Raw genomic sequence first — 16505 nt, 5'->3', positions numbered from 1 at the left:
TGTAATATAAAATATTTTATTAAACAGGACATTCATTGACATTTAAACATCTATTTTTATTAAAAAATGATTCTATCTCGATGAAGTAAGCAAGTATAGTCACTTTAATCATTATATTTTATCGTTTTTTTTATTTATATCTTGCCTTTTTTTTGCATTACGTTTATCAAAACTGTGTTTATTTTGCTGTTATTGTTATTTGGGATATATTTGAAGAGTTGTGCACATTGTTTTTACTAGCATTATTTACCATATTCGAACTTGAAACAGAATTAATCATCGATGAATTATTGTTTGTATTTGTTGTTGTATTATTAGTACTAGATGAAAAAGTGTTTGCGGTTTGATGTTTTCCTGAGGTATTTTTCGGAATATCTCCAATTAATCCTGAAAAAAATTAGTGAAAAATGTTAATGAATGAGTTACGTAGTTTGATAATAATATATTACAAAGTATTATTGAAAAATGATGCCAATTTCATTATAATTAAATTTGTAAGTGACATTTGGCAGCTTTTTTATTTAAGTATAATAGCAAATTGGTTGGTACTATGAACATGAAATAAAGTAAACTAACGAAATTGATTAAGTTAATTGCAATAATATAGTTAAAAACATTTTGCTTAGTTAAATCGTTTCGGGGCTTTAGATAAATGCATTGCTTTTAGCTTTTATATCATATTGATGAAACCATAAGGGGTAACCAATTGTATAAAAAATATGCTACCTTCATCAGAAGAGTCGTTATCATTACTTCGAGCTGGAGAATTCATTTCCTCCCGATTTTCTGCAATATCAAATCAACTAATAGTTTTTTCACACAAAAAATGCAATGGTATACCAAAATATTCAAATCAGTAAACAGCATTTAAAATAATAGTTGAAGCATGATTTTTTACTACAAGATGACATTATCAAATTGTGTAATTGAATATTCTACCAAAATACAAAATCTAATAAATAATATTGCACTTACACTAAATTAAAATAAATAACATAAAATAAAAACAAAAAATATTAATGCTAATATTTATTGCATATATAAAAAACATAAAAAATAAATATTTTTAAGAACTAGTTTAATAAACATTTATAATATAAAATCCTTAAATTATTGAAACTTAAAAATATATTGCATCAAAACAAACTAAGATTTCAGTTCTTTGAATCAAAATCTGCAAAAATAAATAACAAATAAAATTCAAATTAAAAACTATATACAGGAATAAATAAAATAAATAATAGTAGCAAATAATATATTAACTTACGTTTTGTTCGTTTGGTTCTATGAGTCCTGATACAGCTATATAAAAAACATTTTATATAATTTTGAAAAATCAAATTTTAATACACAATATCTAACAAATAACTTACTGCCATTGACGTGATTGAGGATTTAGAAAATAACCTTTCTGCTTCTTTGAATTTCCTGTTCCTTTTATCATGCTTGGAATTTGAATTACTCGAATTGTTTGTTTTATTATTTGCATTACTTGAACTAATCGATAAATTATTATTGGACACCAAATATCTATCCCACCCACGAATTATATTTCCATATAATTGGGTATCTTCGAGGTATGATCCTATAATTACATTTTATAAGAACAAGGACAATAAATTATAAATTTATTTTGTTTATAGGTTACCTTCGAAGGCATATATTTGTCTCTCGAGATTTGCTAGAGTTTCCTAAAGAAAAATTTACTTGCTTAGGGCATATAATAATTTGAGATTTTTTTTATGGAATAAAAAAAAAGTTCTTTACAGAAATATTAATTTTTATTCCAAATTTACTTACAGCTATTTCAACTTTTCGCTTCACCAACTCAGCAAGCTCATTTCTTGCATCAATACTTGGAATTTTATTATTAGCCATAATTTGAGTTAACTCCAGAACTTGAAACGAAATTTGCATGATTTTTGTGTTAAATTTTGTTTCTTAGGGAATTGAAACGTCAGAAAAACGCAAAGTATATTTGTAAAACTTTTTATAGACTTAAAGATCAACTTGTGTGTATGAATTATATCTATAATGCTATCTTACCTGCTATATTAATAATACTAGTAATTATTTGATTTTATTTATTATTATTTTACATCTGTCAATATACTAATTAAAATGGCGGGATCTGTTTTGTTTTATTTCATAATATGAACGTGCTGTCAGTGACATCTAATGGTGTACGATTGCAATATTGCATAACTGGTTTGTATCTATGATAACTAGGGTTCGAAATACCGGTGCTGCCATAATATTGAAGTTTTAACCATTCGTTATTAACCTACGTAAAAAATACTGCAAAAACATGATTATTTCATCCTTACTTATAAAAAATAATAGTATTCCTTTAGTTAGACATTATATTCGACCAAAGTTTGCAGGAGGTGTCAAATTTGGACAAATAACTTATTATCCAAGGTAACCTCAAAAAATAACTTAAAAAAATCTCTAACTAATTTTATAATTAAGTAACACAATTTACCTTATCTATTATAGACATCCAGATGAAAAAGATCCTGACTATGAGCCAACAAATTATTTAGGGTTCAACGGGTCAAACCAGTTAAAGGCACACCGTATTGGGAAAGACGAATCTTGAGAGATTTAGGACTGGTTGATAAGGTATAATTTACATATTATTCAATGGTCACTACTTGTAAAACTGATTTTATTTACCACAAGTAATTGCATCTATTAATTTTAAAATAACCAAGATTTAATATTAAACGGAAGAGGATATCATGGTCAAACAACTGTATCTCCTTAATAATTTAAATTTTTTAAAATCCTCTCATACACATATTTTAAAATAGTTGAATTTTAATAATATGGAAGTAAAGAGATTTTTTTTCTTAATTCTTACACTAGAATACCTCCTTAAATGTTATCAACAATGCTAATTATTTGTTATTACATGTGTTATATAGAATATTATCTTGTAGCAAACGGACATAGCAATAGTAAAAAACATACCAGAAAACAATGCAAGATTATGGACAATCAAGCATTTAATAAAAGTTACGCCTATTGTATTTCCCTATGGAGAACCTACGGAGAAAGATCTTCATGCAACATTTTTGAAAGAAAATGGAGAATGTATAGTTCATAAAGTATTAATTTGAATTACAAAAAAGTTCAGATTACAGAGAATTTTAAAAATGATCAAAAGAGATTAGATTCAGATACATTAAAGAAAGATTCTCGGTTGAAATGGTTAAATCCTTGGAACTGAGTTACATTTTATGAAGTTTAACTATTATTTATGGGTAATGTAGATAAAAAATTATATTATATTATATGTAACTTATTGCTTTCTCAGTGATATTCATATTATCTAGTTGTCATTCAATAAATGCAAATTTATGGTAAAGCTCATAAATGCTGATGTAATTTTTTATACCAAATACAGAAAATAGTATTCCAGTTCTTTTACCTGTACGTATGTTTATATCAACTGTTTTATTTTTTCTTATGATAAACTGGTGCTGCTTCATAATCTTTTAGACCAGTATTATTTTATGAGGTACCAGTATGTGAGGACCAGTATTATTTCAGGGTGAAAACAACAGATAAAATAAACAAGGAGTTGTTGTTTGTGCCGCCTTCCTTGCCCAATTTTGATCTATACTGCTATGTGTAAGTTTTTTATCGGAATTTTTAGACCCCTCCGACTATAGTTTTTATTTTATAGCAATCTTACAAAATCGACAATTCTCGCAATAGGGGACCATTGGCAGATTTTTTGGCTAAAAATCGAAGTTGCTCTGATTCGACTTATATTCAAAAACTAGATATATTATGACTTTAATAAATCGCCACTGAATTTTTTGACCCCTCCGACTGCTAGTTTTTATTTTATAGCAATCTTACAAAATCGACAATTCTCGTAATGGGGACCATTGGCAGATTTTCGGCTAAAATTCGAAGTTGCTCTGATTCGACTTCTATTCAAAAAGTACATTAATTATGACTTTAATAAATCGCCACTGAATTTTTAGACCCCTTCGACTACTAGTTTTGATTATATAGCAATCTTACAAAATCGACAATTCTTGCAATGGGGGACCATGGCAGATTTTTCGGCTGAAAATCGAAGTTGCTCTGATTCGACTTATATTCAAAAACTAGATATAATGACTTAATAAATAGCCACTGAATTTTTAGACCCCTCCGACTGCTAGTTTTTATTTTATAGCAATCTTACAAAATCGACAATTCTCGCAATGGGGGACCATTGGCAGATTTTTCGGCTGAAAATCAAAGTTGCTCTGATTCGACTTATATTCAAAAACTAGATTAAATTTGTCATTCCATCTACAATACTCCTGCGCTTTTCTCTTCTTGGTTTTTAAGTTATTAATATATTATTATTAGTCATTAAGTAACTAATATTAATATAAGTTATTTTCCTTTAATAAAACTTTAAAAATATGTAATATACTTTAAAAAATATTAGTCAGTTATTTCTGTTTAGTTTATAATTCTTCAAAATTATTTAAAAATATATTTTGTATTTCGTATGTTTTGTTCTTATTTCCAATTTTGCATTTTTTTCAGATTTTATGGCTGTATTGATTATGTACAAATGTAGAAGTAATAAAAGGCATTAATTTACCATATGTACATGTACTGCTATCTATAATCAAAGTTGCGTATTTTAATCGATGTAACGGCAAATCGCCTGGCATAGCGATCTATTTATACTTGTTTATCTATATATCATACTTGTTTATCTATGTTTATCTTGTCTAGGCTCATAGATAAGAGAAGAGTATAATATAGTCTAGGCTATTTTACTTGCGGTTGCCAATAAATTTTTGTCTATGAAGTAAAAAAGATCAAAATGTCAATCAGGCAATACTACTCAATAATATTTGTATCAAACGTCAAAAGCAGCCGCAAATAACCGGCTCGCGATCTCATTCCATGTTTTTTTAAAAATAATCTTTATAATATCATATTCATATTTTTAGAACAGGTAAATATCGTAAACGTCCGATGAAAAATTCGTATGATCTTCATACTTGTATTTATAGAGTTGTTATTTTTAGAAACAGGCTTATGCGTGCTTATTTGAGCAGTTATATATACCTGTGTGGTTATTAATTTTAGGAAAAGATAGCCTTTTTGAAATAAGAAAACATCGATTGTGCAAATGAAGTTAAAGTCTTCTGAAATAATTAAACGTGGTACCTGTATTTTGACTGAAAAGCCATTTGTTTATGCGTTGAATTCTAAATATCGGAAGGAGCGGTGCGATTTCTGTTTTTTAAAGTAAGCATTAAATAAAATCAATTCAATATAATATATATAATCAATTAATTCAATATAATATATATATATATAACTTATCTATTCATCCTTTTATCCATCCATCTAAATCAGTCAAAAGATTCAATTATTTTTGTGAAATTTTTATTTATTTTACAGACATTGTAAAGATAATTCAAGACCCTAATTGTTTGCAAAATAAATAATTTTTTGATAATTCAGTTCTTGAAAAATCGGCTAATTTTGCATTGGTATAGATACGAATAAGAATAATTATATAAATTTATTACTATTTAATAAATTAATTATCTATACAATTCAACTGTGTTAACATGGTATACTCTGGACATATAATCAGCATTTTTCCCCGATAATAAAGATAACCCATTAAGCGGTGCCTTATGTACTTGCAATGGGAAATCTCTCGTACTATCTGTTCCTATTTCATTTTAACTTATTTCATAGACTTTGCATTAGCACAATCATTTAATTTATTTCATATATAGTGTGTGTTTTCAAAGGATTATAATTATATAAAGTAAGCATTAAATAAGAAGCTTCAGATTTATATACATATGTATATATATATATATATTATATATATATATATATATATATATATTATAATAAATATGAACAAAGCTACACTCTGGTCAGTTTCATATAATCTGCATTATTCCCGATAATAAAGAATACATATGCTTCCAATTCAAACTCATGTACTTACAATGGAAAATCTCTCGTAGTATATTTTCAAATTTTATTTTAACTCAGTTTATATCGTCAAATTAAGAACAATTATTAGTTGATATTTCAGTGCCAAATTCTGCTGAGTTGTTGAGTTTATATGGCCGGGTATGCATATGAATTTCCATGAATTATGAGAGAAGTTTTCTTCAGCTATATCATTCACTTTTTATTTTTCTAATTCATGGTTCAAAAAGAAATACCTGCCTAATGAATTAATTTTAATTTCAATGTATTCTTGTTATTTCATATATAGTGTGTGTTCGCAAAAGATTATAATTTCTAAACATAACACTCATTTAATGTATGTTAAGTATCATTTTTCCCTTATTACTTCAAAGGCTAAACATTATTTTTTATTTCAGAACAAACTTATTAAAATGTACAGGGTGCAATTATGTGTATTATTGTGGAAGGGCTTGCCAAAAGGAGGCTTGGACAATACATAAAATAGAATGCCCTTGCCTTCGAAGGGCAGGTCCACGAATTGTACCCAATGCAGCTCGAATGCTGTTAAGAATAATTATAAAGTCAAAGGTAATTAAACTTCACATTTTCAGCCTTTCTGTTACAATAAGCACCTGATTACTCTGAAATGAATAATACAACCATTATTACAATAAATGTATTGATAGACAAATGTTTTATGAGTATTAAAGATTCTTTTCCTACATGGGTATAACTTTGTTTGAAACTTTATCATAGGGAAATAACAAATAATTATTTTATCTATTTTATCTTATACATATATCATATATATTTCAACAGCAAAATGGAGAATTTGAAAAGGGCTATTACACAAGTACAAATTATAGAAGGTTTAAAGATTTAATGTCTCGTAAGTACAATTTTGGATATGAATATTTGGCAAATTTTATTTAAATAACAACTTATTGAGTAATAATTTATTTGTTTGTATGATTTATTTGTACAGATTATGCTGAAATAAAGCTAGATTCGAAACGAATGGAGCATTTAGAAAGTTTACAAGCTGTCTTGGAACAATTATTAGTTGATATATCAGTGCCAAATTCTGCTGAGTTGTTGGGTTTATATGGCCGGGTAAGTATAAGAATTTCCAGAGATTATGAGAAAAGTTTCTTCAGCTGTATTATTAAATTTTTTATTTTTCTAATTCATTGTTAAAAATGGAATATCTACCTAATGAAATAAGTTTAATTTTAATGTATCCTTTCTTGTTTATATTCATAGAGATTTTTTGTTTTTGAATTCAAGTTATCAAATCAGGTTCATTTTTAGTTAACTGTTAATGGCTTCAACATTTTGGATGGTGAAATGTGCAGTCTAGGAACTGGTATATACCTAGGCATTTCTATTGTTGACCATTCTTGCACACCAAACGCTGTTGTTGTTTTTGAAGGAACCACTCTTTATATAAGAACTTTACAAGACTTGCCAAGTCTAAATTGGTCAGAGGTAAATAATTCTGATTAAAAATGTATTGGTTTATTACCATCAAGACATATTTCAATTAAATGATTTGTTGCAGATATTTATTTCATATATAGATTTACTAAATACAACTGAAGCCAGAAGAATTGATCTGAAATCAACATATTATTTTCTGTGTACTTGTTATCGTTGTTTGGATGATTCAGAAACAAAACTTATGAACAGCGCATGTTGCATGAATGCATTTTGTGATGAACCTATAGATGCATCATTTTCTGATAAAATCTGCAACAAATGTACAACAAAAGTTTCTGAGGAGCACATGCAGATATATCATGAAGTTAAAGAGTTTATCGAAATGAAACTAGAGGAAATGAAGGACATAGCATGTAAAAAATTTGAAACATGGTAATAAAATATAATTATAAATTAACATAAACTTTTATTTTCAGATTTAGATGTATGCAAAATTTGCTTGAAGAAAATGTCAGGTATATTACATCCAAAAAATATTTTGTATGTTAAAATATTGGATATGGCTTTTGAAAGTGCAATTCAAATGTGCTTATGGAACGATGCAATAAGTTATGGAAACCAATTACTACATGGTTTCAGGTGAATTAGAATAAGATATTAAATTAATTTCTGAATTAATATTAAAGTATTATCTGGGAATTCAATAATCTGGGCATTTTTCAGACTCAATTTTTTTTTTTTGTAGATTATATTATGGTAATTTTCATCCACTCTTGGGGTTATTATATTTAAAACTTGGAAAAATATTACTTCTTCAAAATCAGCCAGAGTCTTTAGAAAGGTATATTTTAGAATGCTTTTATTTCATGCCTGAATTAAAAAATTAAAATTGAGTATTTATTGATATGTTTCAGACTTAAAAATGCACAAGAAATCCTTAAAATAACCCATGGCGAGAAACATGAGTTATACAAACACAATTTATTACCCCTATTAGAGCAAGCTTTGAGTGAAAGTCTACCTAATTAAATGGTAAATAAAGAAAACAATAGTTTGTATTTTTATACAATAAAATTTTATAGTTTACCTATAACTTATTACATACTTTTAAATAATATTAATTTTACTAAACATTTAATTCATCAGTTACTGCAGGAAAAGATCACTTTTAACAATATATGTACGAATACCATATAAAAACAGGTGTATGTAAGTCAAATTATGAATTTATTATTAGGTTATTTTTATGCTTTTAGAATTTACTTTTCATTATACAGCTAACGTTTTCCATTGTTAAAGTTGAGAATCCGCAAAGGGGCTTTAAAAGTTGAGTTAGCTTGCTGCTGAATTTGATATGCGAGTGGATGTATTTTGAAGCCATATAATCTGCAATTAAATAAAAGGATTGATGATTATGATTGTAAAATAGGAAAAAAACAATTATTTTTACCTTGGTACAAATTGATTTGCTGGCCGTTTTGGTCTATATTCAGGATGAACCATAAATAACATGTGTGGAAAGCCAGAGCCAAAGTAGGCACCATCCGTGTGATGATGTCTTGAACTCTTGGGTACGTAAACATCCATACATTTAGGGCAGTAGGACTTTACCATAGCCTCTCCAGGCACATCAGAAAGACCTTTATAAAAAAAAAAATGTGAATTAAGTTTCTAAGGACAAAGATTATTTATTACCACTTACCTAATGGCAGCATAGGCTGACTATCGCAGTAAACTCTAGGGCAATATCCGAAGTCTCCAGATTGGTATTTTTCTATCATTTGAGCTATACCTCTATTTGTTAAAATATATCTGGCGTGAATTAGACCATATAACATCTCTGCAGCTTGTTCTATTGCATCTGACTGATTTGGATTATCATCTATTTCATCATCTATATAGAGAAAAAAAATTATTGTTTAAGGAGGCATGACAATTGTTCTTACTATTGGCTATCTTCTAAAACATAACTCTGCAATAACTAAGTTCAAAGATTTTGTTACATCTTAAATACTTTACCAGGTTCTAAATCTAATATCATATCCAAGGCTTGTCTATATCGTGGAATTTGCTCATTAAGGCCTGTTAGATTGAATTTATCCTGTATATAGTCTTCATCCACCTACAAAAATTTTTTTTTTTTAATATCTATATTTAGCATTCTTCAATAAATTTTAAGACAAACCTCGCAAAAGAATTCATTTCCTCGTAGACCACAAAACCAAGATATCCATGAGACCTCCTCAGAACTGCTCATTTTCCTATAATAGTAGAGAACTGTCACAGCACCGTTAAAATAATTGTGAAAATGTTAATTCAATTATTGTGAAATGTACAGATTGCTAAAAAAGAGCTACTTCAAATTTTCCATGTTATTAGAAGGTATATATTGAAATTATAATTTCATTCCAAAAGCAATCATTGCAACTTGGATAATCAGAAACACATTTTATATATATTTGGGAATAGCCTTACCTTTTGGTACCTTGGTTAGCCACGCTTAGACTACAATATAAATTGGGTTTATTGTGCGATTTCTATATGCAACAATTTTACTTTGACAATAAAAAATATTTCTTGAAATAAAGCAGAACTACAAACGACAAATAGTTAATTCTAAAGTTAAAGTTGCACACTTGCCACTTCTCACCAAAGAACACATCAAAGAGAAGATGGTAAACTTAAGTGATTTTGAGTGAAATGGAATAAACATAACTAATGCATATAAAATGCATTATGATTTTTAGGTAATAACCATTGATAAAAATATTATTGTTATAATTGTGGCGTTCTTTTATTTTAGATATTTGTTTTGTTTGATGAAAGGTAATAAATAGTGCTAAATATGCTAAAAATGTATATTTAATAAATATAATACAACATAACTATAAATATAAGTAATTGAATAATTAAAATCATTTTATTCAAATATATATATATATATATATAAACATAAAAAGTCCATGATAAACGAGGAAGAAGATTTTACAACATGATGCTTTACCTGTTTATGCCTTCGTTGTTTCTGAAATAAATTCACGATGGCAAGACGGTGAATGTTATTATAAGTGTGGTACCACCGGATACGCAAATTCTCCATAGCGTCGTAGCGTTCTCCTTGTCTAATTGTCGCCATTTCATATGTATCTCCGTTTCATATTTATCTAATATGTACAAGCCGAATCGCCATTAAAGCGAGACAAAAGATTGTTTTACTGTGTATTTTTGACATTACAATTAAGGTAAGCGATATTTATCTATTACTAATAAATAGAAATGTCAAGTGTTTCTATTTAATCCATAATGGACTTAAATCTTGAGTTATTTAATAGTTTTGAGTCATTTGTCAAAGCATCGTAGCCGCAGCTATTCTATTTATGCGTTATCCCTTTCTTGCTCAACAATTTCCCCTTAGAACATATTTCTAAAGTACGTTTTGACAAAGGAAAATATATATTTCCTTTACATTCTCTCATGTTTTATCGCGGTCTCGCTCAATATTTATGTTTGAGCTTTATTGCCTATTTTCATGATTTTTTAGGAAGAAACAATTGTTCTTTGTTCAAAAAACAAAATATTGTGTTCTTTTGTAATATCGATGTGTTTCTTAAATATCATTCTATATTATTAAACATTTATATTTTTTTTAACATGTTTGACACAACAATGCATTATTATTTTAGCCAAAATAGCCTAGATAAATTAATTATTACAAACATAACATGAAGTAAACTCTTTTCTAATACTTTTTTTAGAAGCTTTTCTTAATAAGTTTGTTCCTTCTTACAAGGTAAAATATTTTATTTTGACAGGTAACCATGATATATTTTGCAGTTTTTAATAATGTATAATTTTATTAATAGTGAGTGAATAATTATTTTTATTTATGCTGTCTCAAATTTTAAATGTTTGATATTCTAAGTTATGCCTTTGAATCAAATATTAGTTCTTTGCTGTTTAATAAACTTGTTTTTTGAGTCCCAATAATTAGTTAAATCCTTCGGTCTCAAGAATATTGTTCATTCAGTTATTTTTAGAAGTTTTTCTTAATAATTTTGTTCCTTGTTACAAGGTAAGATATTTTATTTTGGCAGGTAACCATAATATATTTTGCAGTTTTTAATTATGTATAATTTTATTAATAGTGAGTGAATAATTATTTTTATTTATGCTGTCTCAAATTTTAAATGTTTGATATTCACGTTATGCCTTTGAATCAAATATTAGTTCTTTTGCTGTTTAATAAACCTGTTTTTTGAGTCCCAATAATTAGTTAAATCCTTTTGGTCTCAAGAATATTGTTCATTCAGTTATTTTTAGAAGTTTTTCTTAATAACTTTGTTCGTTGTTGCAAGGTAAAATATTTTATTTTGACAGGTAACTATAATATATTTTGCAGTTTATAATAATATATAATTTTAGTAATAGTGAGTGAATAATTATTTTCATTTATGCTGTCTCAAATTTTAAATGTTTGATATTCTAAGTTATGCCTTTGAATCAAATATTAGTACTTTTGCTTTTTAATAAACATGTTTTTTTGAGTCCCAATAATTAGTCAAATCCTTTGGGTCTCAAGAATATTGTTCACTCAGTTATTTATTGTTTCTTGATATTTGTTAAATAAATATTTTATTCACCTCCACTTTCTTGATGGTATAATATTAGGTTGTCAAATATCTCCCTTCCGCCTTTTGTATTATAAACCAATAGCAAAAAAGCGGAAGGGAGATATTTGACAACCTAATATTTATCTTATAAAGTATTTATTCTTTGTTCAATTTCAAAATTATTAATTAGTCACTATTTATTTAGGATCGAAGTTGAAAATTTCTTGCAATGTTTACTACTTCAAATGCCTTACAAAATGCTGGAGGAACGACACCAACTTTGCAATATCAGCAAGCTGACATGGGCCAGAAGCCCCAAGTTAAAACGATTGATAATACTCAAATAAAAATAAGTCAACATCAACAGGTAAGATTATTCAACTTAAGGTAGATGTATGAATTTTTTAAGTCAGTTTTAAATCATAAAAAAGACAATCAATTTTTATGCTATTATTTTTTTTATAATTTCTTTATCAACGTAACAAGAGTGCTGAAATAAAAGTGGAAGGTTGCAAAAAGTTGACACGCAATCATGCCCACAATTGCAATACTAGTAATCGGAAATGAAAAAAAAATTAATAATCTAAAATGATATTGCTTTGGTATATACTAGGATTGATTTAAAAAATAAATTTTTGACCAAATAGTGAGTGCTTGAGAAGAAAAGAATCAATTTCTTACTACTTTTTTGAGTTTCTTGATTTTTTTTTTAAAAATAGTAAGTATTAAAATACTGAGATGAGGCTAGTATGTGCCTCTGTAAAGAAGATTCTCCAAAAATTTTAAGTAAATCACGTAGAACTTGCAAAATTGTGGGCATTGTTGCAATTTTGGGAAAAGGAAACAAAAGAGATTATCATGTTCAAACAGCTGTATCTCCGAAGATAACATAAATTTTCAAAATTCCTCTGGTACACATATTCTTGAATAATTAAACTTTGGAAATAAAAATAAAAAAAACTATTTTCTTGAATTTCTACAATAGAAATTCAAGTTTTCCTTAAATTATTTCAACACTCAAAATAATAGATTTTTTAAGAAATGTATAAAATATTCTAAATATATTTAGAATAATATTTTAATTTCATTTAATAAGAGGATAAGTTTAGTATTGATAGATTGAAAACTTAAAATATTTTATTCAATGAAAATGGTTTTTTACAGCAAGTACACATATTCATAAATATGATAGAAGATAAAAATTAAAAAAAACTATTTTCTTGAATTTCTACACTAGACATTCAAGTTTTTGTTAAATTATTTCAACACTCAAAATAATAGTCTAAGAATTTTTAAGAAATGTATAAAATATTCTAAATATATTTAAAATAATATATTAATATCATTTAATAAGATGATAAGTTTAGTATTGATAGATTGTAAACTTAAAATATTTTACTAACTTTTAATTCTTCTTTTATAGCAAGTTCAACAAGAGTTTCCAACATTCTGTTACACCAATGTAAATATGATTCAAAAATTGACACCAGCCTCCCAGGCACACACCAGCACTGTAAATTTAGCTCAATTGACTGATGATAATAAAACCTGTTATATTGCACAACCGTTCGGTTATAACTATGCTTTAGTTAACCAAATGCAGCTAGCTCAGAATGGGGTAACTGGAGTTACCATTGATGGAAGAATACCGAATACAATATCTAATATAAGTTTTAAATGTGACGTTTGTGGTTTAATGTTTGCACATTTAACTCTTTTGAATCATCACAAGAGAATTCATAATCAGGATCAAGATTCTGATGGAAATATTACTGTTGTTGCCCAGGCTCAAAATTTAGTATCTGCACAGAACTTAGTGCAAGATGGACAGAGTTTGGGAACATTACAAGGTAATAATAGTAAAGGATATTTTTTGTTTTTTATGGGGATAAACAATTTCAAATTCACATATTTTTTTGATGTTACTTTGCATTCAGATAGCCATCAGTGATTAATAATTGATTCAGCCTTTAAAAAGATTCAATGAGAGTTCTTTGTTTAAATTTTTTTTATTCTCATGAATATGGATGCATTTAACATAAACACAGTAACTGTACAAGTTTTTAAATACATTAATATTATTATTATTATTGCATTCTGTAAAATTATTAGTAACTGTATATAATTAATGCTTAAAAACTATATTTTACAGGAGCCATACAAATTGTGGCCACAGAAACATTAGAACCGGCTACAAGCCAAGCGATGCAACAACAAGAACAACAATTGGCAATCACAAAATCAACTATGGTTACAATAGATAAAAATCAAAAATGTATTACATGTGGTGGACCAATCATAATTAATCCAAAACGTAAAGGACCGAAACTGATTAGATGTGAAACTTGTATTAATAATGATAATGTTTCTCATGTTAGAGGTAATATATTTATCAATATTGTTAATTTCAATTCATTTCTCAAATAAATTTCAAGTAATAGTTATATATTTTTTTACACCTTATGATTATGCATCAGTGGATAATAATAGATTAAAAAAAAACAACTTCTAAAGAATAATTATTGAAATTAGACATTTATTGTGAATAACTTGAGTAATATTTATATAATTCATTTCTTTTATCATGTATTACTATTTTTAGCTGCAACACAAATTTTTGTTGCCCCTGATGGTGATGTTAAATTTGAAATGACTGAAATAACAAATCAAGGTCAGCAGCAACAGCAACAGCAGCAGCAGCAGCAACAACAGGATGGTCAAACAATGGACAATCTCGGGACACAAAATGTTATACCTCTTGGACAAAAACCATTACCGGGTAAGAAAACCAATTACAGATTTTATATGAAATGTAAAATGAAATCTAAATGTTCTTTTTTATTTTTTGATGATAATTTATTGATTGATTTTATATCTATTAAAGGACATCATCCTGTTAAGAAAAGGAATATTGCTTCAGTTACAAAATGTCACAAATGCAATGGCTCAGGAATTATTTTTATAGGTGGTAATAAAAATAAACTGCAAAATGCGAAGTAATTATTCTGAAATAAACAAGAAACAAATATTATATTAATTGTAATATTCTAATAATAACTATTTTTATTTTAGTGCTGAGAAACCTTTTCATTGCAATATTTGTGGAGGTTCATTTTCTAGATATTCTAGTTTGTGGTCTCATAAAAAATTACATAGTGGAGAAAAGAATTTCAAATGTACAATTTGCGGATTGGCTTTTGCTAAAGCAGTTTATCTTAAGAATCATTCAAGAATTCATACAGGAGAGAAACCATATAGGTAAAAACAATGCATTTAAGTTTATAAGTCGTATTAAATACAGTTATACTAAAATTCTATCTAATTTCAGATGCAATACATGCGGTATGCAGTTTTCACAATCACCACATTTGAAAAATCATGAACGTACACATAGTGGTGAAAAACCATATGTTTGCGAGGTAATTAGTTGTATGACATTAAAACCAAACTCAGCGAAGTTGTAGCATATAATTCAATAGATTTCAATAGATTTCTATAAAATACATTTTCTATAATTTAGATTTTTGGATTTGGCTGTTAAATACTAAATTTATCTAATATAATATTTTCATTGCAGGTTTGTGATAAAGGATTTGCAAGACATGCAACACTCTGGAATCATAGGCGAATTCATACAGGAGAAAAACCTTATAAATGTGATATATGCGGCTCTGCATTCAGCCAAGCTGCTCACTTGAAAAATCATGCAAAGGTTTGTGTCAATTTTTAATTTAATTATTATTTCTGACTATTGATAATTAAAGTGTAATAATATAATGAATATTTCCTATTATTATTAATTACAGGTTCATTCTGGAGAGAAACCCTTCAAATGTGATATATGTTCTGCTGCATTTGCTGATAGATTTGCATTAAAACGACACAGAGGCATTCATGAAAAATATGGTAAGGGATATTAATGTTTTTTTAAAAGTATTATCTTTATTTGTTTATATTTATTTTAATTTTATTACTTGTATAGGTCAAACAGCTCCAAGACAACCTGCTCAACCACCACAGATAGTTATTTTAAAACAGGAGGAACAAGATCAGCAGCAACAGCAGCAGCAGCAGCAACAACAACAACAGCAGCAACAACAGCAGCAGCAACAACAACAACAACAGCAGCAGCAGCAACAGCAAGAAGAGGAAAAAATCCATGAAGTTGTCATAACAATGTAGATTGTTTAAAACTTCTCCAGGAATTTCCTTGTTTGACAATATCACATTTCAGGCTTGTATGACTTGAATAATAAGCAATTTATAGACTGGATTAACTAATTTTATATTATTATATAATTTAGTTATGTTAAGTTAAAAGTTGAATGACTATTAGAACACAAACGCCTGCAAAGTGTATAAACTATATTAAAGCTTAATTATATATATTTATATATATTTGAATAATAACTAAGTTTACTGTTTATAATTTATATTTTATAGAAGTAAGTTGCCACTAGTTTTTCATTAGTACTAAAAATAGAA

At 27.3% G+C, this 16505-nt stretch overlaps 5 protein-coding genes across 7 annotated transcripts; 3 read left to right on the top strand and 2 right to left on the bottom strand.

Moving 5' to 3' along the window:
* Positions 1-1120: 1120 nt before the first annotated feature.
* LOC113388308 (chromatin modification-related protein MEAF6-like) lies at positions 1121-2114 on the bottom strand. Its single transcript, XM_026625704.1, has 6 exons — positions 2047-2114; positions 1801-1898; positions 1649-1691; positions 1370-1585; positions 1268-1302; positions 1121-1174 (listed from the first exon to the last, which is right to left on the bottom strand). Exons 2-6 carry the CDS (start codon positions 1876-1878, stop codon positions 1121-1123), a joined length of 426 nt encoding a protein of 141 aa, XP_026481489.1. The 5' UTR covers positions 1879-1898; positions 2047-2114.
* Positions 2115-2265: 151 nt separating this feature from the next.
* On the top strand, positions 2266-3235 carry LOC113388307 (39S ribosomal protein L30, mitochondrial-like). Its single transcript, XM_026625703.1, is given in 5 exon segments — positions 2266-2421; positions 2500-2531; positions 2534-2625; positions 2946-3111; positions 3114-3235. Coding segments are annotated over 5 exon segments (525 nt in total). The 5' UTR covers positions 2266-2308.
* A 1689-nt stretch (positions 3236-4924) lies between these two features.
* LOC113387626 (histone-lysine N-methyltransferase SMYD3-like) lies at positions 4925-8568 on the top strand. The gene is made up of 11 exons (XM_026624977.1): positions 4925-4981; positions 5055-5277; positions 6387-6558; positions 6790-6859; positions 6956-7083; positions 7282-7458; positions 7532-7823; positions 7887-8049; positions 8156-8251; positions 8325-8442; positions 8557-8568. Exons 2-10 carry the CDS (start codon positions 5159-5161, stop codon positions 8437-8439), a joined length of 1332 nt encoding a protein of 443 aa, XP_026480762.1. The 5' UTR covers positions 4925-4981; positions 5055-5158; the 3' UTR covers positions 8440-8442; positions 8557-8568.
* On the bottom strand, positions 8562-10533 carry LOC113387627 (casein kinase II subunit beta). Of its 3 annotated transcripts, none has more exons than XM_026624980.1 (6): positions 10415-10533; positions 9596-9671; positions 9430-9532; positions 9113-9304; positions 8861-9050; positions 8562-8796 (listed from the first exon to the last, which is right to left on the bottom strand). In XM_026624980.1, the coding sequence occupies exons 2-6, from the start codon at positions 9665-9667 to the stop codon at positions 8688-8690; spliced, it is 666 nt and encodes a 221-aa protein (XP_026480765.1). In that variant the 5' UTR covers positions 9668-9671; positions 10415-10533; the 3' UTR covers positions 8562-8687. The 3 variants fall into 3 exon arrangements, with proteins under 3 accessions (XP_026480765.1, XP_026480763.1, XP_026480764.1); XM_026624978.1 differs by lacking the exon at positions 10415-10533 and adding an exon at positions 9886-10044; XM_026624979.1 differs by lacking the exon at positions 10415-10533 and adding an exon at positions 9886-10039 and having other exon boundaries at positions 9596-9687.
* Positions 10512-16284, top strand: LOC113387625 (zinc finger protein 83-like). The gene is made up of 11 exons (XM_026624976.1): positions 10512-10652; positions 12226-12387; positions 13444-13870; positions 14173-14400; positions 14623-14799; positions 14905-15016; positions 15093-15278; positions 15349-15439; positions 15598-15732; positions 15827-15926; positions 16003-16284. Exons 2-11 carry the CDS (start codon positions 12250-12252, stop codon positions 16200-16202), a joined length of 1794 nt encoding a protein of 597 aa, XP_026480761.1. The 5' UTR covers positions 10512-10652; positions 12226-12249; the 3' UTR covers positions 16203-16284.
* Positions 16285-16505: the final 221 nt, after the last annotated feature.

Source organism: Ctenocephalides felis, unplaced genomic scaffold (genome assembly GCF_003426905.1).
Source record: "Ctenocephalides felis isolate EL2017-DRISC unplaced genomic scaffold, ASM342690v1 CF-g0.4_SCAFFOLD_03572, whole genome shotgun sequence".
Lineage (NCBI taxonomy): Eukaryota > Metazoa > Arthropoda > Insecta > Siphonaptera > Pulicidae > Ctenocephalides > Ctenocephalides felis.
The sequence above is the reverse complement of the archived record's forward strand: the minus strand, read 5'-3'. Positions and strand labels throughout refer to the sequence as shown.